Here is a 23,370-nt window from a genome sequence, read left to right on the forward strand (position 1 = left end):
GTGAAAAATAACCATGTGCTTTATCTCCAGATGAAAGAATGGGTTTTAACCTGGTAATCATACCAGGTAAGGTATGAACAGTAAGGATTGATAGTACATTCCCCAAAGAATACCCATGGGAGGGGGAAAAATGGAAAGAGAGCCTTACGGAAATTCCCTCCCCTCCTCCCTGCAATTGTTCCGTTGCAGGGCAAGGCCAGCCCCTGCAGCAAGTCCCTAAATTCCATGGATCCTGCTAGTTTCTAACAGAGCAGAAGGAGGCCTAAGCCAGTCCCAAGTAGCAACACTCCACTGCAGCTTAGGCGGACTGTGCAGTCAGGACTTTAAGCCACAGCTGGCTTGGAGATCCCCTTTCAAGAACAATTCCCAGGCTAGTGGGGTGGCTGTATTAACTTTGCACAAGGAATTCTGCAGAGTGGAAGGAAGGTGTGGCAGGAACACCACCATTTTGGATCTGTGGGTCGTGTGATCTTGAAAGAGACTGGGAGAGAGAACTGGTCAGAAACGGTTACTCTAGAGCCATGGTGTCCAACACGCTAGCCACTAGCCACGTGTGGCTATTTGGTCAGTTGAGTGTGGCTAGTTCGCTATAGCAGCAGCTACTCTAGCGGCTACTGCTTTAGAAGTGGTTGGCCACCACAACTCTAAAGAAAGGGGCAATTCTGAATGCATATCCAAGCCAACCTACTCTTGGGATAATTTGGAACATGTGGTGAGCCGCATGGGCTAGACAAAGGGTGCAATCATAGAATCATCCACTCTGGTGCCAGGGTCAGTCTAGAAGGCAACTAAAGGAGCCCAGAGAAAAGCAAAGCCATGGGGTCTACACATAGATCTGCCTTTCCCCCTGAAGTCACATGGGCACTGGTTTGGGCCTATTGATTCAAAAGCAAATCAGTGCTCCTGGGTCCTCCCAGCCCCAACGCAACCCACAACAAACCCTTCCACCCACCCAGACTGGACACCATGGAACCTTTCGCCCAGTAACGCAACATGAATCATTGCACCTAACCCACCCAGCCAGTCCCATCTAAAACTCAACCCCCCAAAAGGGGCTTTTCTTGTCCTGTGTCTTTATTTTCTATTTAGTTGCTTTGTTCTCCAATCTTTGTTCTCCCTTCTTTGGTCCTTTGTGCCAGCCGGCTCTTTGTTCTGACCTCTTTGTTCAGCCTCCGGATACTCCTCTCTTTGATGCTTTGTTGCTCTCTTCATCTCGGTTCCTTTCTTTCCCTGGTGTGTGTGGGATTTTTCTTTTTTTGGTTGTTTTCTGCCTCCGCCATTTGCCTCGGTTTTTATCTTTTCTCCTGCCTTGTCCACTTCCCATGTCACATGTTCTGGGTCCTGATTGTCTTTAAATCCGCATTTGTCTTATTTCAGTGCCTGGATTTCTCTGCCTTTATGGTCTTTCTTAATTTCCTTAGCAATTATTTTCCCTCTACTGTGGAAGGTAGATGAGGATTACCTGGCTTTAATTAATTAGCACGTGTACTCTTTAGATGCAAGGCAGTACAGAAGTGTAGAGTATTCTTGCTAATTACGATGATGATAGTAAGGTTTAGGGAGGATTGAAATACTACCTAGTTGTAGCAAAGCATGCTTGCTTAGCAAAATAATAGCAGAAACAGCCAGATTCTCTTGCCACCAGGGCTGGTAGAACATGATCAAATTCACTTGCAAATGTAGATACATGCAGTGTTACTGTAGCCGTGTTGGTCCCAGGATAAGAGAGTGACCAAGTGGGTGAGGTAATATTTTTTCTTGGACCTTGGTGAACGGGACAAGTTTTTGAGATTTTCAGCTGGGGGAGGGGGCTATAAATCCCCCTTGAACCAGACAGCAAGCTCTGTGTCAGCTCAAAAGCTTGTCGCTCTCCCCAACAAGGTATATTAGACCTCCCCCACCTTGTCTCACCAGCATAGATATACTCACACATTCAGCAATAAATCCATTCACAACACTGACCCAACCAGTGAAACCAGAACTAAGCAACTAGCATATTCTCTTGTCCATACAACCACTGAAAAGAGGAATGGGGGGAGAGGTAGAAAATGGGTTCTTCTTTATGTATTGCTCTTCTATGATGGATTGTGAACATATCTGTCTTTCTGCTAGTTTTTTACATCACATGGTCAGGTCATACCCAGCTGAAAGATACTATGAAGTCTAGAGAACTACAGGTTGAACCTCTCTAGTCTGGCATCCTCTGAACCAGAGAATTTGCCAGACCATGGGAAGTCAATATTGTCTAGCAGCATCACCAACACTTCCATTGCTTCCTGGGCTCTTAGAAGACATTTAGGAGTGAAGTAGAGCTAAACAGCAGCACAGAACACAGAACCAGGACTGGTGGCTATAAACTAACTTTATGGGGCCATAGGAAACGTGGCCACACCCATGGTAAGTGGACATCTGGCTCACTAAAATTACACGGGGCTGTGGCTGTTGCCAGACCAGATAGTGCCAGACTATAGACAGGTCTAACCTGCAGTGCCATTACAAGCTGAGCAACTGAGATGGGAAGGGATCTGTGGGGAGACTTGTTAAAACTCCTTGTCGGCTGTTTACTTTGGTGAATGCCGAGTCAACTCCTTGACCAAATAACCTTTTAGATCAAGGCTGTCTTTGTTAAGGATTTAAAAGTGAAGGTAGGAGCGCTGGTAAGCTGCACAAGACAGAAAGAAACCAATTTGCCTCCCAGTGGGGAATCTGCAGTGCTGACAGGTGGACTAAAATATTGTGACTCTTAAAGTGATGCAATTTATAGGCTGGGTTCTCTCCCATGCCCCAGTTTCATCCTGATGAGAGTCTAGTGACTTCTCTAGAAAGACTGCTGATTTACATTTGCACTGGCCAGCTCAGATCACAATCAGGCCTTTGCATGACAGCACCACGGGCTTGTCATTTTTAGAGAGCCCCTTTCCACTGACGAACCGCTGTTGGTTTGCTTTGAGGTAAAGTCCCAAATATTTTCCCACGAAAGCACTTTGTCCTTCCGTCTGCTCCTGCCGTGATTCCAGATGGGGCAGGAAGTGGCAGGGTTGCACACCACTGACTTTAGCATCTCTACAAAGTCTTGGTTCTCTCTTCTCCAGGGTAATACGAAATCAGGGATTCATCTTTGGTTCACAGTATGCAAAACCCACCTCCACTGAAACTCCATTTAGCTTGCTGCAACAACAGCTGTTAAACTAAGGAAACAGCCAAATTTAGCAACAGGATGTACCCTTCAGATAACACGATCAATATCAGAAATAAGACCTTTCAAGTGAAAGCTAAACCCAGCTGCGAAAGCTGGGTGTCTCGGGAGATCACTGCTGATATGGGGCTTCTACAGCATTCTTTTCTCAACACCCCTGACTTCTCTTTCCACAAGGTGATTTTTTTTTTCAGCACAACTTACAGTAGCTTGATGGAACCTCCTCCAGTTTGTGGCAGCCTGTGCTCATGCCACAGTGGGATCATAGTAATCACTTTAAGGGGCCGAGAGAAAAAGTGACACAAGACTGTCCCACGTGAGGGCCGAGAAGGGGACTGGATAACTCTGAGTGTCCATACGAATGTTATTTCATGCCCTGGCCTGGCTGCGGATTCTTTTCCAGAAGCCTTGCATGGTGTCAAGTATCAGAGGGGTAGCCGTGTTAGTCTGAATCTGCAAAAGCGACGAGGAGTCCTGTGGCACCTTATAGACTAACTGAAGTGTAGGAGCATAAGCTTTCGTGGGCAAAGACCCACTTCATCAGATGCATGTAGTGGAAATTTCCAGTGATGGGTTGTAGATCACTAATGATGCGTTGGAGTGGTTTTAGCTGGGGACTTTAGGTGACGGCCAGTGGTGTTCTGTTGGTTTCTTTCTTGGGCTTGTCCCATAGCAGGAGGCTTCTGGGTACACGTATGGCTCTGTTGATCTGTCTCCTCACTTCCTCGTGTGGGTATCGCAGTTTACAGAATGCTTGTTGAAGATCTTGTAGGTGTAGGTCTCTGTCTGAGGGGTTGGAGCATATGCGGTTGTACCTCAGTGCTTGGCTGTAAACAATGGATCGTGTGGTGTGTCCGGGATGGAAACTGGAGGCATGCAGGTAAGTATAGCGGTCAGTAGGTTTTCGATACAGGGTGGTATTGATATGACCGTCACTTATTTGTATCGTGGTGTCCAGGAAATGGACCTCCCGTGTGATGGGTTGTAGATCACTAATGATGCGTTGGAGAGGTTTTAGCTGGGGACTGTAGGTGATGACCAGTTGTGTTCTGTTGGTTTCTTTCTTGGGCTTGTCCCGTAGCAGGAGGCTTCTGGGTACACGTCTGGCTCTGTCGATCTGTCTCCTCACTTCCTCGTGTGGGTATCGCAGTTTACAGAATGCTTGTTGATGATGGAAATTTCCACTACATGCATCTGACGAAGTGGGTCTTTGCCCACAAAGCTTATGCTCCTACACTTCAGTTAGTCTATAAGGTGCCACAGGACTCCTCGTCGCTTTTCCAGAAGCTTGGCTGTTTGTTTGATTAATAAAAGAAGAGAAAACTTAACTCCTGCCAGCTAATGTGCAGCAAAACAAGCTGTTTCCATGAATGGGTAGAATGGGTCCCAGGCACGAAGTAGAAATTAGGAGGCATCCTGGAATCCCATGGGGGAACGATTCTGCGAGTGAGCAGGGAACTGAATCCAAGTGTCCCAGTGCAGTACCTTATGACGAAACACAAAAGGTGGATGGAACAAACCCCTGGAGAGAGGTGGGGAAGGAGGTGCTAGCAGCAAAGAGAGCAACTTTTGCCCCATGAATACAGCTTGCCACTTGCCTCACCTGAAATGTTGCAAAGCACGAGCCATATCACCGGACCCAGAAGTGGAAGTTTGGGGGCAGTTGAGGGACAAAGGCAGGGAGCTCTCCCAAGAAGCAAGGCTGATGCCAGCAGAACTCGGGCAGCATCTCCCTTCAGCAGGCCCCTGAGCGGAGGCCAGCAAAGTTACGGTGTAGACATTTGAAAGCCATCATTCTGGTTTGCCCAGGTGCAGTTTCCAGGCCACAAGCGGCACGGGGCTGAATTTGAAGCTGGGGTAGCAGAGAGCAGAAAGGCAGCACCTTGCATTCCAAAGGAGCCTGAATCACTTGGCCAATCACTGACATGCAGCCACCTCTGGGATGGAATGCAAAAGCCACGCATAACACAATAGTTTCACTCAGGACGTCAAAACTGCCATACCCAACTGACTCATTATACTCCAGTCATCTGAAGAAGTGGGTTTTCAGGGTTGGCTTTGCCATAAGGCAAACTGAGACGGCCGTCTCAGGTGCCAGACTGTGCGGGGGGCAGTGCCACTAAGACCCAGAGAATTGAGACCTTTTGAAGTTTTGGCCCAAGCGAGGGGGCACGGGAGAGTCATTTGAGCGCCCCACCTCAGATACCAAAATGTTGTGGGCCGGCCTGTGGGTTTTGCCCATGAAAGCTCATGATGCCATCCACATGTTTTGTTAGTCTTTAAAGTGCTACTAGACTATTTGTTGTTTTTTACGTTTTTCCTGTTACAGACTAACCCGGCAACCCCTCTGAAGCTTTTGAAATTCCAAAGTGAGGAGAAGGGAATTTAGGAAGGCAGAAAGTATCCCTTACCTTGGCATTTGAGCAGCACAATGGGGCTAACTGCCGTAATCTTGCAAAAGGGCCATCTTTACCGACCTCCAAAAGTCAAGGCCTCCATTTTACGTATCCGGCAGATGGTAAATTCAATGGCACCACATCCTCTAGTGCCCTGCTGAGACATGGGGCCTGTATTAGCCAAAGCCCTGGTCAATATTCTCCAGGATGAGGGCCTCCTGCCCCTGAGAGCGTAAGGCATTCCCCAGAGGCAGTGATGCCATGGCGACTGGAGCATCAGTTTGGACGTGACCCAAAATGGCACGTTACCAGCAGTTTTGACAGTGGCTGGCTGCCCTTGTCTGAAATCTCCAGTGCAGACAAGGCTTGCTCGCCCATTCCCAAGACAGTGAGCATGGGCGGTGGGTGAAGGTAGGGTTGGGACGGCCCCAGCGACTCCCCCACCCCGCCCCTTGTGCCCAGGCCCTGCCCCCAACCCACAGCACAGGGAGGGTGGGCGCTCGGGGGGCAGCAACACTCCGCCCCCAGTATGCCTACCGTAGGCGTTCTGGGGGTGGAGTGTGGGCGGGGCCAGGCTGGCGGTTTGGGAAGGCAACGCCTCCCCCTGCCTATTATACCCACCGCCCTTGACTGTGAGTAGCGGTGTGTCCACAGCCACCTCGCTAGCAGGGTCAAGCCAGGTGAAAGGAAAACAGGCCCGGCACAGAAAGACGCTCCTCCAGTCCCAAACCCCCTCACCCGGCCACACTGGGCCCAGGGCGTCGTCGGCACGGCAACAGAACCCGCCACGCCACGCTGAACATGCGACCCCCCGACCCAGTCCTCCGAAGGGCCGCGCCTGTTTTTATAACCGAGCGGGCAGCGGGAAGGGAAGCGAGCCCCAAGCCCCCCTCATCTTTGTATCGGCAACCATGCAAGGAATATTGTTCGGCGCCGCACAAAAGCGTCCCTGAAAATAGAAGCGCGTCGGCCAGGCCTGCCAGTGGCTGTGTGAGATAACGTCTACTTGCAAACACTGGTGCCTTTGTGCGGCTGTCACTGCCCCTATTGTTCGGGAGCCGATTGCCTGGGGGATATTGTTCCCTTCTTTTGTCTCAGCCCGGCTCCTTTTTGTTTGACTTTACTTGCCATTTCATTCCTCTCCTTTGTGCTGGGGTTCTCCCTTTTGTGTCTCGCTCCCCATTCTCTGTGTGATTTGTATTTAGCAATTGTTCTCAGCCCATTGCAAACACAATGTGCTCAGGGCTCTTTTCTCTTCTCTATCCATTACCTATTCAGGTGGGTTTAGCTGCAGATAGGTACGAAGCAGAGAGGGGCCTGGCCCAACCTGTGGAAGATATGAATCTTCCCAAACTTTGGGGGCGCCTGGCAGTGGATGTGAGCCACGGGGGGGAGGAGGAGGTGACTGATTTTACAAATTTAAACTTGTGTGTCCTCACTCCGGGGAAGAATCTAGTGTAGTCTGAGGCAGGCTCTGTTAATGTGGACACGCTACCTCGGATTCAGAGCCCCGGGAAGCTGCAGGCGGCCTTCCTGAAGCCAATTAGTTCAGACATACACATTTGGGAATAGCATTATTCCTCATGAAAAGCAGGACTATACAGTTTGAATTCCGCAGCCCCTTAATTGGGAGTAATGGGCTTGGTAGCGTGGACACATCGCTTACAAATTCGATCTGGGGGGAGGAGTTATTTCAGACTAAGGTCCTAGTGTCGACCAGGCCTCGATAAATAGTAATAGAGGTTCCAGTCAGTAGGGTGGTGCATTGTGCTAGGCGCTATACAGACCCAAAGAGACAGCCTGGCCAAATCTGAATAGCACTTTGCGGGAAGCTAGACTCGCTCCTGTGGGACAGACGCGCCAGGCGGGTGGAATGGGGCTGTGTCCCTTGCCCCAACTCCACACCCCAGCAGGAGCGCCAGACATGTGGAGCAGGTAGGGCCTGTTTGATTCTGGGGCTCGCAGGCATGGGCCCCACTAATCCCAGGGCTAATCCAGTTCTGTGCTGCACCATAAGTGCACGTTTGCCTAGGCCAGGGCTTGGAGATGGGTTAGTCCTGTCGTGACCTGTCTAGACTCTTCCCACAGCCCTCGGGTGGGTTGGACCCTGCCGTTTGGGAAGCACTGACCCACAAGATACGACCGGACAAGCAGGAGTGTGCACAGTCCTTTGCCACTGGGGAACCTTCTCGGGGTAGTTTTCACCCACTGTTCGCACCGCTCCCAGAGGGGCAGAGCTCTGATTCTCCACATATGACAGAGGGTGGAAGTGAGCGCCGGGACCTTGCCCACCGTTAAGCAGCAAGCTCAGGCAGGGGCAGACTCAGAACCCAGGTCGGGCTGCCAACCCAGTGCTTTGGCCACACGAGAGCTAAGATTTGGGGTTGATCCTTGATAGAGACTGGATGGAATTATGCCCTTCGCACCTCATGCCATGTCTGGACCCTTGGATGCCTCAAGAGGTCAAGCCAGGTCTATGTAATGGCACAGATGCCGGTTACCTGCGGGTAGAATCAAACCTGGGATCTCCAAAGCTGAGTGCATGAGCTAAAAGCCAGCCAGCTGGTAGTGAGGGCTGTAGAGTGAAATCATTATTCTCTCTGGGTATGTCTACACTGCATCCCTAGTTCAAACTAGGGATGCAAATGGAGACAATCGAAGTAGTTAATGAAGCGGGGATTTAAATATCCCGCACTCCATTAACATGATCTCGCCGGCGCGCTAGTTTGAATCACAGCTGATTCGAACCAGGAAGTGCGCGCCGGGACGCGTTAGTTCGGACTAAAGCCCTTAGTCCGAACTAATGTTACTCCTCAAAAAATGAGGATATTTAAATCCCCGCTTCATTAACTACTTCGATTGTCTCCATTTGCATCCCTAGTTCGAACTAGGGATGCAGTGTAGACGTACCCTCTGGAAGTGAGCCCAGTGCCTCTAGGCAGGACAGTGCACCACACCCATGAGGTGTGTGGGTAACACTTATCTTTGGAGAAGATGGAGTCTGGAATCACCCTGGTTTTCTGGGTGCAAGACACGGCCCACGGCAGGGCAGTTTTTAACAACAGCAAACGCTAGGGACCTAGTGACATTTTTTCCTTGCAGCAGATTTTCATTTTTTTTTGTTTGCCATCCATCCCCGTCTTCTTTCTGCATTTCCATCGAGCCTAGAACAATACCAGCTCCTGCGGATTTGCATATTCAAATTCCTGCTTCTGTGCCGCCGACTCGGTGCCCTCAAGAGGTGTCACTCCAGGTGTCCCAGACAGGGCCAGAAGAGCAGTTCCCCTCTCTCCCCACCCAGCCATGTGCCTTGGGAAGCTGAAACTCGTCTGTCCTGTTTCAAAGGAATTCACACCTGTGCCAGGAAAGAGGTGAAAGTCACAGCATGGCAGTTCTGGTTCCTGGGGGCCGTAGGGATAGGGTGGCCGCTGCTGCATTCCCCAGAATCCTGGAGGCTCTGGTTCTTCTGGGAACGGCGTCTCTCCCCCTCATCCCACCAGTGGCACCTCACACACATGGTGCGTCGGCCAGGCAGTGCAGGGTAAGGGGGGGCTCAAGGGCTTCATAGCCAGTGAGCATACTACAAATACAATTTTTGCGCTAATCCCCCCACCCCCAGGACTTTCTGTTTTAGCTGCCCAACAGGGTGAAACTCCCTCAGTACGCATGCCTCCCCCCGCCCTATACCTGCCCTCCCCTGTGTACCAAGATTCAACTGCAGCAAGGGAGGTTGTGGTTGGACATTAGGAAAAGCTTCCTGTCAGGGTGGTCAAGCACTGGAATAAATGGCCTAGGGAGGTTGTGGAATCGCCCTCTCCGGAGATAGTTCAGAACAGGTTAGACAGACACCTGTCAGGGAGGCTCTAGATCAGGGCTACTTAACACGTGGCCTGTGGGCTGCATGCCCTGTTTGTTTGTGGCCCGTGGTGCGGTTTGGGTTTACGCAGGACTCAACACACGGCCCGCGGGTGGGATCCTTTGAACGTGGCCTCCACTGCGAACAGGCTCCACAACGGCGGGGTGTCTCCCAGGCGGGGTGAGCACTGAAAGACGCAAGCGGACGGGCTGGCTGGAACAGACGGGTGCAGGGTGTCGGCGTTTCTAGCCCCCAGGGAGGAGGTGCTGGGAGCACCGGGGCATTGTGGGAAGTGCTGGCTGCTCAGCCTTGTGGGCAGAGCCTGAGAGGTGCTGACGGGCTCACATCCGGCACTGGGGCTTGATTCTTAATCTGTGTACTCTTGCTAGTCAGTGTGAAAGAAGCTATTTGCATCTCTATTTGCATGTATATGCAACCACACTTAAGCTGCGGCCCTCGGCATGTGCTGTGAGTATCACTGCGGCCCTCAGGGCTTCCAAAGTTGAGTAGCCCTGATCTAGACGGTGCTTGGCCCTGCCGTGAGGGCAGGAGACTGGCTCCCTTCCAGTCCTAGGAGTGTAGGATTCTAAGACCCCTTCTGTCCCCAGCACCCAGCCTTGCTTCTACAGAGGATGCGGGAGAAGAGTCAGTGTCACCATGAAGAACGTGAGCCATCAGCGAGAGACCGCAGCTGCAGCGACAGCAAACTGTGGCCACCCCCAGTGATGACAACGCCCCATTGTCCTCTGGGGGAGGGACGGGATGACTTAATCGTCCTTTTCCATCTCTAGTGTCTGAGAAACCATCACAATAAAAGAACAGCTCGAGGCTGCTTCCTTCTCCTCTGAGGGACGACCGGCTACAATAAGGGGTATGTGTGTCAGCTGGGGCACACAGGACAAACCAGGGCCTGCGAGGGTCCATGGGGACGGCATGAGTCCCTGAATACAGACAACAGCAGGGCTACAGGGCATTGCTGCAGGGGGCGTGCCTGGGAATGAAAGCAGCAGCCTGTGGGCTATTGTTTCATTGTTGTGGCTTCAAAGGACAATGGAGCATTGTTGTCTCTGGGGATCCCATTGTTTGCTTTCCGAGGCCAGCCCTATGCTGGACAGAGGCGTCCGAGGCCCGGCAGGCTCTGGGTGCGGGTCACGGAATGACAAGGCAGGCATGTTTTCCGGCATGGGAGCCGAGTGCGTGTGGACAGACACGAGCACGTGTGTGCACGAGGGTATCAGAGCGCCGGGGCAAATGTGCCAAGGTAGTGACTCCATGGCCGTGCAAATGAGCAGGGTTTTAAATGCCCTCCTCCCCCACTGCAAAATCCTTCTTGGCAAGGGTGAGACATGCCCTAGCAAGGGCTGGTTCTGCCACCCCGGGCGATTGCAGCGTGAGGACCAGTGAGCAGGTGAAAGCCCCTTTGAAATCACCGCTGCTTGCCCCTCACCTCTGGAGGCTGGCATGGGGTCTGGCCCCCACCTCCCGCATGGCGGGGAGTTTGGCCATGCACCACAGCGAACACCCACGGATGTGCAAATGGCGCCCTTTGCACTGAAGGCCTGTTGTGCCCCTGCGACAGACACTTTTTCAGTCCTGCCCCTCACCCCCCCAGCAGATTAACCCTGCAAGGAGCAGGGCTAGGAGGGGAAAATCCCGGGCTGTCCGGCACAATACGGAGGCAGCCTGGAAACCCTCATGCTTACCGGGTTCCTCAGGGGAGCTGTCCAGCCTGGCGCAGGGTGGCAAGATGGTGGGCAGGCGCCGGCAGCCTGTTAGGGCCGAAAAGCCTCACTACTCGATTTTAAAAGGGGCCACATTTTTTGTGTTTTTTGTTTAACAATTCTCGGGATCCTTTTTTTTTTTTTTTTTTTTTCCCTCAACAAACTTTTTCCTGGTGTGTTTTTTTTGCGTGTTGTATTTTTTCTGAAACCATCTGGCAACCCTAAGCAGGGCTGGCAGTTTCCCTAGGCCCTGGGAAAGGGATTTGGGAATGAGCACCTTGCTAAAACGCCCAGGAAGAGAGGGCCCAGGCTGCCCTCTGCACGCCATGGCACCTTGGATCTCAGGGTGGGGTGGGACTGGAGTGGGAGCAGAATCCGGCCCTGTGCATACCCCCCCCCAGACCTAGTCCCTAAAAGAGCAAGGAGCCTTGTCCATGAGCTGGAAAGGGACAGACCTGTGAAAGAGACTCATTTCCTGCCTTGAATAGATTCCTGCCAGGCCTCTGCTCCCCAGGAAACAGGGTAACACTTGGCAGGAAATGCCCAGGCCGGACGTAAGGCGTAACTCAGTAATCCAGGGAGCCGAGCTGAGTCTCAGCAGGGACGCATACCTAGCACTTGCTCTGAGCGTCCTCAAGCTCCCGGCTGGGGAGAGAACAAGCGGCTGCCAAGGTGGAGTCAGCAGAAAGAGCAGGTGGGAAGGAAGAGGAGAGGGGCAGCCCCGTTCTACTGTTCTCGTCCTTACTGCAAGGCAACGGAGTCGGGACTCCCCGACGGGGGGAGATTTTGGCGAACTCACTGCAAAATGGGAAGCTCTGCTGACTGAGCACATTTGTGCCACATGCGGGGCCCCTCGGGTCAATGGCACGAGGACGAACAAAGGAGGTTGGGAGTTCGAGAAGCATACATCGCCCTGACGCACCTCCCGGGGCCAGATCTCGATCTCCTACTACATGGCGTATTTAGCCCCCTCGACTCAAGCAGTGCCGTTGAGAAGTAAGGTACTATGCTACGTGCAATGTTCCCGCTAATTTTTTCCATGCATGTGTGGAATAAATTCTGTTATGTGCACAGAGGCATGTGCAGATGTGCACCACCAATAGAGACACATGCTGCTGGTGCTGTGGGCGCTTTGCTAATCAGCTGGGCGGCATTTGAATCTCTCCTGGGAGGCCGCCCAGCTTACAGGAAACATTGGTCATGTGATTAAGGGGAGGGGTCAGAAATTGGCCCTGTGCAGTGCATTAGGGTGGTACCGGCTTTTCCATCCCTCCTCCTCCAAATAATGAGTCTTCTGCCCTGCTGTCACCCCTGCAATAGACCGTGTGAGGCAGCCCCTGCCCGGAGAGCTTCCACTCTACACAGAAGGGCTGAATGGATCATCCCCATTTTACAGATGGGGAACCGAGGCCCAGAGAGATGGAGCGAGGGCCAGGCAGGCTGGGACAGAGTCATGAGCTGCATCCAGATCTCCTGAATCCCAGGCCGGTGCCTTTGCCAGGCGAGCCTTCCCCCCAGTTAGCTGCAAGCAGCCACTGGCAGCTCTCTTGGGGAAGCCATGCCCAGCGCTGGACAGAGCTGGCCGGAAGGCCCCTCATGAACACCAGGTGCCTCTCTTGGGATGACCACAGGGAGCCGGTGTCCTGGAAGGTCTGAAGACAGAGCAATAGGTCCTGAAGGTGTTTCTGGTGGTGCACCAGGCTATCGCCCACCAGTATAAAACAACTAGCTCTCTTGAGGCCAGCAGGGCTATGCCCCCTTACCCTAGCTCTGCTTCTTTGGTTTCCCTGCCGCCTCTTGGATCGGGTACAAAAGCTGCTGAAGACCATCCTGCTAGCCCAGCCCAGAGGAGGCAGGATAGTTCAGTGGTTTGAGCCCAGGCCTGCTAAACGCAGGGTTGTGAGCTGAATCCTTGAGGGGGCAATTGAGGGATCTGGGGCAAATCTGTCAGGGATAGTGCTTGGTCCTGCCATGAGGGCAGGGGACTGGACTCAATGACCTCTCGAGGTCCCTTCCAGCTCTATGAGAGAAGTTTATCTCTATTTATTATATAGACAGGGCTCTTAGCACTACCCATAGCTCCAGCCTCAGCCCGTGGGGAGAGGTGGAAAAAGCTTCCCTCCTGTTTGCACAGCCCCTCCATTTGCATTGCTCTCTCCTATGTAAAAACCAGAGCCCTATGCAAAGGGGGGACAATAAACACAGGGGCCATTTTCTGCCTCCAGCCTGAAGGCTCAGGAAGCCCTGCAGGGACTCAGACACTCCCCGTGATGTGCGTAGGAGAAACGCCTGACCAGAGAGGGCCTGGTACCCGGGGTGGGGAGTGTCTCTCACCCTGGACACCTGGATCCTCAGGGACCCTTCTAGCCTTGGAGAGAAAACTGCCCTTGCTGGGGCATCCGTTCACCATCCACCTGCTCACAAGCCCGGGGGAAGGAGAGACGCTTAGCAGCAGATTTATAAATTCACAGGAAAAAGGGGCCTGTCCAGTCTCGGGCAACTCCATCAGCCCAGGATGGCTTTGCCTTGTGACAGACACCCCTGCCACCCGCATGCTGGGGAGCCGGGCTGCGGGGCGCAACTGGCCCCCACGGCTTGTTCCAAGTAACTCAGAGACAGACCCCTGCCCGCTCCCAGCCACCCGGTCCCCACAAGCTCTCCATCCCTCTCTGCGGCCAAGGGGCCCTGTGGGAGGAGCTGGGTAACGAGGCTGTAAACAAAAGCCGAGAGCCCCCCCCACTGCGAGAATGGCAGCTCTTGGGTGGCTTGGTGCCACCTCCACATTACAGACCCCACCCCTTCATGCTGGCATCACAGTACAGAGGAGGAACACAGGGAGACCTCTCCCTTGCACTTACCTTGGCTGAAGAGCAGACCCTGGGGAGCCCACAAAGTGCCTAGCTAGCCCCCCTTTAGAGAGCAGGCACCGCCTGCAATCCCATCCATATAGTCACCTGGGGCGGGGCTAGTGTCCATGGGGCGGGGCTAGTGTCATGGCTCCGCCCACCACACACCTGGGCCTGCCTATGTGCTGGAGAAAAGATGCCCGGGGCTGAGTGCCAAAGCCAGCATTAAGCCCCCTAGCTATGGACAGTGGGTGAAAATCCAGCTAGCAAAGGCAAGCCTCACCCCCACGCCTTACACCGGTGGCACTACCCCATGGCAGAGGCTGCCCCCAGCCCTGGAGCATCCCCCCTGCTTTCCTGACTAGCAACACTATGATCCCAGCCTTCTCAGCTGGCTGGAGCAGGGGCAGTTGAAGGGAAGTTGGAGTTTCTGGGCCTTGCTGGTTGAGCTGCCAGGGTAGAGGCTGTAGCTGAAGAGCCGGGGGATCAACCCTGCACTTTTGTTCCCTAGAATAATCTTCGGGATGTGAACATGCTGCTCTGAGGGGTTAGTGACGTGTATAGGAATGGGGTAGCACCCCTCCCTTAGCTAGTCTGGGATCTCTCCATCATCGGGTCGGCCTCTGTGGCAGAAGCGGACAGGGCAGCTGTGGTCTTACATAGCTAGGCCTTGGGTCTTTGCCTCATCAGTAAACTCAGGTCTCGGGAGCCAAACGGTGTCTGGGGTTTCCTCACATTCTCAGTGTTGCATAGAGAACAGACCCACTAAGGTTTGGGGGACCGGGGCTGTGCTCACCAGACCCAGCGCTGCAAGCCCACACAGCAACTCCAGTGGGTGTGTAGCCCACACACTGGCTGGGTGGGGCTCACTGTCCCCTGGAGAGACAGAGACCACTTCAGAGAGGAGAAGCAAGTTTGCTCTACAGCCTGAGCCGAGAGCCAGCCAGCTTTTCACTTGAGCTGCAGAGGCTCCTGCACTAAGCTCCAAAGGTCCCAGGTTCAGCTCTGCCTGTTGGCATTACCGGTGCTCTTCCAGTATGACTGTTCCCCATCTCCTCAGGCAGATCATATAGAGTCATGCACATCTGTGTCACTCTCCTGGGGGAAAGCAGGTAGCAAACACAAGCCCTAACCTTTATGGACAAGTCCCAGCGGGTCTGTAACTTCTGCAAGAACTGTTTTGCGCAAGAGTTCTTGTGCAAAAGGTCTTCCGCAAGAGTGCAGCCACACTGCCATGTGCTTTTGCACAAGAGATGTGCTTTTGCGCAAGAACGTCCATGGCAATGTGGACGCTCTCTTGTACAAGAAAGCTCTGATGGCCATTTTAGCCATAGGGGTTTCTTGCGCAAGAAATTCATGTTGCCTGTCTACACTGCCTTCTTGTGCAAGAGCTCTTGCGTAAGAGGGCTTATTCCTTGTGAGGAGAGGAATAACTCTTCCGGAAGAAGCCCTGTTTTCCGACACTGTACTGTAAATGTACTTGTGCAAGAACGCACGTGCAGTGTAGACGCTCTAAAAGTTTTTGCACAAGAACAGCTGTTCTTGCATAAAAAGCCTGCAGTGTAGACGTAGCCCTAGTGTATCATTATTAAGCATTTATATTATAGTAGAGCCCCCCAGGGTCAGGTCTCGTGCGAGGTGCTGTGCAAACACAGAGGGAAAGTGTTGTGTGTGCTTGTCAACAAGAAAGGGACACGTTCTCAGCTACTCAAACCAGTAAGCCCCTCATTCTGCCATGACTGACATCCCGAGCACGGGCAGGGAGAAACACCTCAGAAACGCGCACAACTCTAGTGTCAAGCGAGGAATGTCTTTTGGCATTACCGTGCTCAGCAGTTACAGGAGGCAACGTGGGGACAAAGCTAGACACCAACTCCCAAAGCCAGGACAGCCGAATTCTAATTCTGCCACTCCCTCACTGGGCGACCTTGAGCAAATCCCTTTCCCCCTCCTTGCTCCGTGCCTCAGTTCCCCTCTCTGCAAAATGGGGCTTATACTACTTGCTCACCTTTGCAAGGCATGTTGAGACCTATGAATGAAAAGTGCTATGGAGCATTGTGTCCGCTGAAACATTTATATGTACAGGAAGCTGTGGCTGTTTTGGTTCAGCCGGGAGGCTGTGTGCTTCAGAACAGCTGGCATTTTGGGTGTTGTCGTGCTGAATGAACACCTCCTCTGGAAGCTGACTATAATCAGTGCCATTAGTTAATTGATCACCAGCCAATGTTAATTGATCGCTAGCCACTTTTGCAAATATGCAACAGACCAATCCACCCTGGGTGCTGGCAGAGCATGTCCTGCAGGAGATGTTTCTTAATGGCCGTGGCGATAGTGCTGCATGCACACAGACCTCTCTCTCCAGCTTGAGTACAGTACAGTTTCCTCTCTGATAAAGAGTTCCTGCCACAGCCCCCCCGCCCCTTTCCCTCACACCCCAAACCCATGCATGCCTCACCGCGCACCCAGTTCGAAGCCCAGCCCGGGCTGCCGATACCATCTCACTTCCTAGCCATGAGTATTAGCTCTGCTGCTGATTTATGATAAAGGGATAAACCTCCGAGACGTGTTCGGGGGGAGGTGTTTTGAGACCCGCCGCGATGGGCCCCTACCAAGAACGAGGGCTTTGAAAGACGAGCAGATGCCTGCGGTGACCTTGACTTAAAAGGCCACCCTCACTGGCAGCCTGGCACCCACCGATGCTGCCTAATGAATCCCGCTCTGAGAGCTGCATCTTGGCAAGCAGGGTGTCAAGCCCTGAAACGTGGAAGGGGAGAAGGGAGCCATTCTGTAGATGCCCCTCCAGGGATCCACTCCGCATGAGCCACCTGAGCAGGACACAGCTCAGCTTGACAGCATCGGCTTCGCACAGTTCAATAGCCACTGAGCTCAGTTGCCACGGTCCCTCTCCCAGTGCCAGGGGGCCTGGCGCAGGTCGCACGGAGAGGTCTGTGCAGCCCAGAGAGGGCAGCGTGGTCCTCCCTAGAAAACATCAATTCACAAACCAAATGCCTTACCTGCAGGCCGCCAAAGCTTGCAGAGCAGTAAAACACAGCTCCACATGGCACTGTCTCGCCCAGGAGCGCTGAGCTCTTCCTCAGCCCTCACACAAGTCCCCGGGCTGAAAGAAATAGCTGACGTTGGGGAAACTGTTGAATAGATGTTCAGGGCAGAATTTTCCCATGGGTTTGGAAACCTTTGGCCTGTCCCAATGGTCCTTTTGAGACTCTGGCCCCACGTGGTAAGGAGAGCAGCGGCGGAACATGGACTAGAACCCAGGAGTCTGGCTTGGAGTCCTCTGCTCTAATGAATGGGCAGCGCCTCTTGGGGAACAAGATGGTCAGGTAGAAAAGGCTTGACTGGCCTAAGGACATGCCTTTCAGGCTCTTGTGCTAGCTCCGGCTTCACTGGATCTCTGTCCCACCATCGCCCAGGGCCATGGCTGCTGGCAGACAACTCCGTTTCTATTGCCGCTCACCTGGCTGCACGAAGCGGCTGGTGTTCGCGGCCCCCAGCAGCATGGGAGAGTGACCAGTGCAGAAGATACTCAAGACTCCACGCTGGGGAGGGAAGAAGTTCCTTGACTAGAGCAGGGGACGGTGATACAGGTCTCCCAGGTTTGAGTCCCACCTGTAAAAGGGCCAGGAGTCAGGTGCAGATACTGACTTGCTATCCGGGAGAGGGATGTTGGCAAGTACCCGTGCACACAATTACCTGATAAACCTGGGCTCATCCGTTAATCCTAACGGTTACACACAGCCCCCCTCCTTGCTGCCTCTGTATCTGAAGCAGCAAAGCGGGCGAGAGGGAGGCAGCCCCGGTGGAGTAGGGATGTAATAGTACAGTCGGTTAACCGATTGACCAATAAGCAAAAGCTTATCAGTTAATGCTATCGACGACACGCATTTCCCCCTCCCCTCCCGCCAGTACATTTTTTTAGCAGGCTGGCCAGCAGCCCAGCTCAGTCCTGGCTTGCATCAGGTCTGGGGCCTACCCCAGCTGCGGTTCTGCATTTAAAGCATGTTAGGAGGCAGGCGGGCCAGCTCCAGCTTGCAGCAATTCCGGAAGCTCAGACCACTCCCCCCGTCCAGGGGCTGCTGCCACCCTGCGCTGCTAGCTCTCTATCAGAGGCAGAAGTGTGGGGTGCCACGGAGCCAGTCCGCAAGGGGAGCTGGCTTTTAAACTGGCTCCCCTCATGGACCAGCTTCCGCCTGGAAGCAGCAGCATGGAATGGCAGGGGGCTCCTTGGGAGCGAGGCTGGAGCTCACTGGCAGCTGGGGACTATAGAATAGTCGAGTAACCGACTTAAAAGCTGCCTATGAGCACTGGCAGGAAAAAAATCCACTAAAAAATCCAGCAGTTACACGTTTACAAAAATAAACGTTTCTCTGCACCCCTAGTCAGGGCAAAGTTCCTCTGGGTGGCCTTCACTGGCTCCTTAGTTTGCTTCGGGGAGCAGCGGGTGCTCTCCGGGGTCTCTGCTCAGTGTCTCCCTCTGGATCCCTCCTTTGGAACCTGTCACCTGCTCCCCGGAACCTGTTTTTCATCAGTTGTCCCCAGTGTTCCGTCGGGACCTGGGTTCAGCGGTTCCTCCCAGAAGGCAGGCCGAGGGGCCGTCAGATGTAACAGTCTGAACTCCACTCTTACATACCAGCAATTGCACCAGGCATTTGGGCTTATATACAACTCACAGGTGGCCAGCTTCAGAGCCTGTGGCTAACGAGTATCTTACCCCAGGGCTATGTCTACACTCGCGGCTTTTTGCACGCAAAATATGCAAATGAGGCTAAGCGTGGAATATCACCGAGCCTCATTTGCATACCTAGTGAGCCGCCATTTTTGCAGAAGAGGCTCTTGCGCCAGAAGGAGCTGTCTACACTGCCCCTTCTTGCGCAAGAAAAGCCCTCTTGAACAATACCCTGATTCCTGAAAATAATCAGCGTAGCGGCATTACGCAAGAGGGTTTTTCTTGCACAAGAAGGGGCAGTGTAGACAGCTCCTTCTGGCGCAAGAGCCTCTTCTGCAAAAATGGCAGCTCATTAGGTATGCAAATGAGGCTCAGTGATATGACACGCTTAGCCTCATTTGCATATTTCTTGCGCAAGAAGCCACGAGCATCGACATAGCCCAGCAGTGCCTCCACTGAAGTTGGTAGGCCAGAACCACAGGGAGGGGCGAGCATATTGGAGGTCGTTCTCCTGACATTAGTGGGGCTACGCCAGTTTACATTATTTAAATCAGCGGAGACTGGCGTAACGCTATTCCACAAGGAACAAGACGCCACCCAGCATGAGCTGTACGAGAATCGACTCCCCAGAACTTCCCCTGTCTTAGGGTCTCCTTTCTGAACCATCTTCAAAAGGGTCACAAAACGATGGTCACAGATCATGGCCTCCGACAAAGTGGCGTTTTTACCCATGAAAGTTTATGTCCCAATAAATCCTCCGGCCAAGTCCCACAATAGCACCGTGGCTCACCTCCTGGGTGGGTCCTGTGAGGCTCAGCTAACCACCCCGCATGGCGGCCCCTTTTGCTGGTATGTCCGCGCTCCCCAGCTGAGAAGCAGCAAAAGGCCCTTGATTTGTTTCTCCAAGAGATGCTGCAGGCTGGGTAACGCTGCTGGAGTGGTGGGTATGAATGTGAAAGTTCATGACGCTGGGAGGAGACAGCACTGGCCACCTTCAGGGCCGGCTTCCTGTACTAATACAGATAAACTTTGCTGAGCTTGGCCTTTCAACACCCTCAATCTGAGCCCTTGGGCTGGGGGCTTGACAGAAGGAAAGGGAAACAGCTGCCAAGGTCCCAGTCAGCTTCCCACAGCAGGATCTCTACCATAGTTTTGATTAAAAAGTGACCTATTGTCCCAATGGCTTTAATCCATCTCTCAAGGTCCCCTGTCTATCCAGACATAGGGGGCAAAGGGCCACTAATGTCTGACTCTGCCCGTCTCTTTGGGACAACGAACCCCTGAGGAGCAGAAATCGGGTCTCTGGGTTTGCAGCCAGGCAAAGCAGTATGAATCAGGCCCCCAGGCCCTACGCACAGGGCTTTCGGGAATCCTCACCGCAACAGGCTTTAGGGCAGCTCAGTGCATCCTAGATGCTGTGAGCAGGTAATGGGCCTGCTGCTGTGTAAAGCAGCAGGTGTGTAGGTGTAACTGGTGGAGCTAACCCCAGATCGGCAGCCCCACAAAACCTCTGCACTGGAGCCTGCTCCCTCCATTTATACTTATACTCATGTGTTTACCATGGACCTGATCCCATTGCAAGCAGCAGCACGGGGTAATATGCCCTGTTACCCAGATACCCCACCAGCCCGGGGATCCTGCAATCATTGCATGGCTTCAGATATGAGCCCTTGGACAAGCCGCAATCACTCTGGACACAATCCCCAGTCTTTGCGTTGAGGCTGGGGAGAACAGCTCATGGGTTTGTTTTCAGCCGGATACGAAAACCTCAATGCAAATCCCAGGATCACAGCAAAGAGGCACAGCGAAAATTACTTTCAACAACCATCTAGGCAAAGACTAACCCACTGAGTTTCTGTGTGAAAACAAAGCTTACCCTTCCCACACAGGATAATCCCCCGACCCCCTCATCCCACAGCAGAACGCTTTCATTCGGATTTACACAGGGCAGGATAAAAGCGCATCCCACTGGCGACTCTCTGAAAAAAGCAGTGTTTTATATGGAAGAATCATATGCCTAGGACCACCAGAGATCCCAGACGACAGCCCAGAGCTTTCCACAGAAACCATGTTCCTAAAAGAAATAGACTTCCCCGAATCAGGGGATTCAGCATCATAGACATTGGGGACAAGGAGGTCTGTTAAACAAAGATGCCGCCTAGGCGCCGAAGCCTCTTGTCATCCCAGAAAGGAGCAGAGATCTCACAAATGAGATCCTGTTCAAGGAACAGCGTGTTAGGCTAAGCCAGTTGAGACCATAACATGTGAAGGTTTCATTACTTCAGTACCCAGGGCAAAACAAGGGCACTCGCGGTGAACCTGAACTCAAACCACCTTTACTTTTAATAAAACACCCAGCACAAAGCGTTTGCCAGGGAACGTGACTCCCGCTTGCAGAAAGCAGCCTGTAATTTGTTCTGTCAAGTCAATGCTGCGGTCTCTGAGTTTAAACTCTGCGGGGAACACCTCTCACATAGCTTGCAACATGCCCTCTACATTTATAGCGCGGAACTGTTTGTTTCCAGCAAATAACGGTTGGAATGGCTATTTCTGCAATGGGACCTGGCTGTTTCGAGGCTGGCTCTTGGGCTTCTCTACACCTCCTGCTGTCGCACGTGAGCGCTGGTGGGAGCAAGGAAAGTTTCTCGGGCGAACGCCATTATCAGCACTTTTCTCCCTAGAGAGCGGAGCGCTCTGAGCACTGCAATTGCTTCATGCCGTGGGGGGCATTCAACAGCAATAATCCGTCAGCCCCACGGATTATTATCCGTCAGAGCGAACGGCACATTGCAGGCACCTTCACATCACTCAGGGCATCCTCCTCGGAAGGCGCCGTTGCCCACCTCTGAAAGGAATGTGCACGTTATGGAAAAATACCACTCGCAAAGCAAACACCACAGACTTCCAGAGAGCAGAAAGCCAAGCAACAAGAGTCTTCGAAACACAGAGCCCGATTGTAAGCGTTCACTCTACCTTACTCCTGCTGCCGGCCGCTCGCTCAGTCAAAACCAGAGCTTTCTGTTCGTCATCCCATGCCGAGGGAGGGCCATGTCAGTTCTCAGGGAGCACAAGGCATTGTGGAAGGTGTGGGGGTGAGAAACAGGCAGGCACACTCGCTGGCTATTGCACTGGTTGAGCGCAGCCCAGCTTTATCTTTCTTCCACGGTGTTTTGGAGCCAATAAAGTGGTATGAATGCTGGAGAACTCTATGTTCCAGCAGAGGCTTAGAACACTTTGCAATTGTGGTGCAGGCTGTTGCTAGGGGCAGCAGCGCCCTCTCTAGCCCATTTTTCTACGTGCACGTTTTACCCTCAAGACCTCGGTCTGTTTGAGACAGACACAGTTGCCAGTTGGTTTCTATGGGAGCTCAAACTGCTTCACAGCTAGGCCTCACTCCACCCCCTGGAGGAAGGCAAGGCGTATTGACTTCCACTTTAGCAAGGGGGACACTGAGGCAGAAAGCGGGGGCGTGATTGGCCCGGTGTCAGCATGCGAGCTAGCAGAGCCAAAAATAAATTGCAGGATCCGGCACCCAATCATGTCACACGGACACCACCTTCTTGCTGCATACGACTCTCGGCTTGAAAGATTAGCAGAGGGGCTTTGGATTAGCATACCATGAAATAAACAAGGTAAAACCAGGAAGACTTGTACCGTTCTCGTGGATTTGGAAAAGCCAGTGCTGCGCAGTACTCCTTACGATGGGGATTTGATAGAAACCAAGTTTCAGGAAAAGCTGGAATTGATTGCATGTATTTTTTGTATTGCACTAGTGCCTGAGAAGTGACCAGGTCCCCACTGCGCTGGGCCCTGCCCTCTGGCCAGACATGCTTACACTCCCATGTCAGCTTTCTGCTTCCCTCCCAGGAAGCTTCTAATTACTTATTCCCCTGCAGCTCCCTTACAATTAGTCTATTTTGGTAGAATGTTTATAATCAGCTCTGACGTGCCTTATTAATCTAGACTTCCTTCTACTCACCATTGGACTACTGCAAATGAATTTAAGATACAGGACCAGTCTGATAGCATAAAGCAGTGGAGAATGCATGATCTGAAGAATGAAGTAACATTGCTGGTGACAGAGCTGTTTCGCCTACATTTTTGCAACAGCAACTGGGAAGGGACAGACTCTTTTATGGGTGCTGAGTCATGGTTTAAGTCATAGGCCTTATGTTCACAGGACTCATGGCCTCTTTATACCCCTCTGGTAAATATCCTTTTTCTGATCGCCATATTCACACAGCCCTTGTATCCATGTATGACATTTTCCTCACACATGTGGAGAGAAAAACTATAAATATGGAGCAGAAATATTTTAGGTATAAGAATTAGTCTCAAGGCCATGATGTCTTTGCGCCTGTATCTAGTTAATCAGGTGGAATTTGTAGGCATCCTGAGGTATCATAAATACCCAGCAACTGTAGCCCTTGAACTATTAATTGAGAGAATTCCCATAGTTATTTACTGCTCTGTAAAACTTCAATGAGCATCTTGAGGCTCAACGTAGAGCAGACTCAGGAGAATTCAGTTACTATTCTGTGTCTTTCACACCTAGAGCTTGGCAATGTTTAGCTGCATTCAACCACAGATGGTTTAACATGTGTGTCTGCACAAGACATGTACCTTTGTGTTGCTGTTTGGGTAGAACACTTGGAACTCATGAAAACAAAT

General features: G+C 52.5%; 1 protein-coding gene across 6 annotated transcripts in view; it reads right to left on the reverse strand.

Moving 5' to 3' along the window:
- The window catches only part of SOX13 (SRY-box transcription factor 13), a 98,939-nt gene extending 77,002 nt beyond the window's left edge, over nucleotides 1–21,937 (reverse strand). For 3 of the 6 annotated variants that reach the window (XM_075910105.1, XM_075910104.1, XM_075910096.1), the window contains exon 1: nucleotides 21,673–21,937. Coding sequence is in view for 1 of the 6 variants with exons in the window: in XM_075910098.1 (XP_075766213.1) it covers nucleotides 5,608–5,615 (8 nt within the window). In the remaining 5 variants the exon portion in view is untranslated. Of the gene's footprint in view, nucleotides 1–5,607; nucleotides 5,747–17,029; nucleotides 17,643–21,672 lie in introns of those variants that run through there. The other 3 variants (XM_075910107.1, XM_075910098.1, XM_075910099.1) reach the window with 3 other exon arrangements.
- Between the last annotated feature and the right edge of the window lie 1,433 nt (nucleotides 21,938–23,370).

This window comes from Pelodiscus sinensis, chromosome 27 (assembly GCF_049634645.1).
Source record: "Pelodiscus sinensis isolate JC-2024 chromosome 27, ASM4963464v1, whole genome shotgun sequence".
NCBI classification, from domain to species: Eukaryota; Metazoa; Chordata; order Testudines; family Trionychidae; genus Pelodiscus; species Pelodiscus sinensis.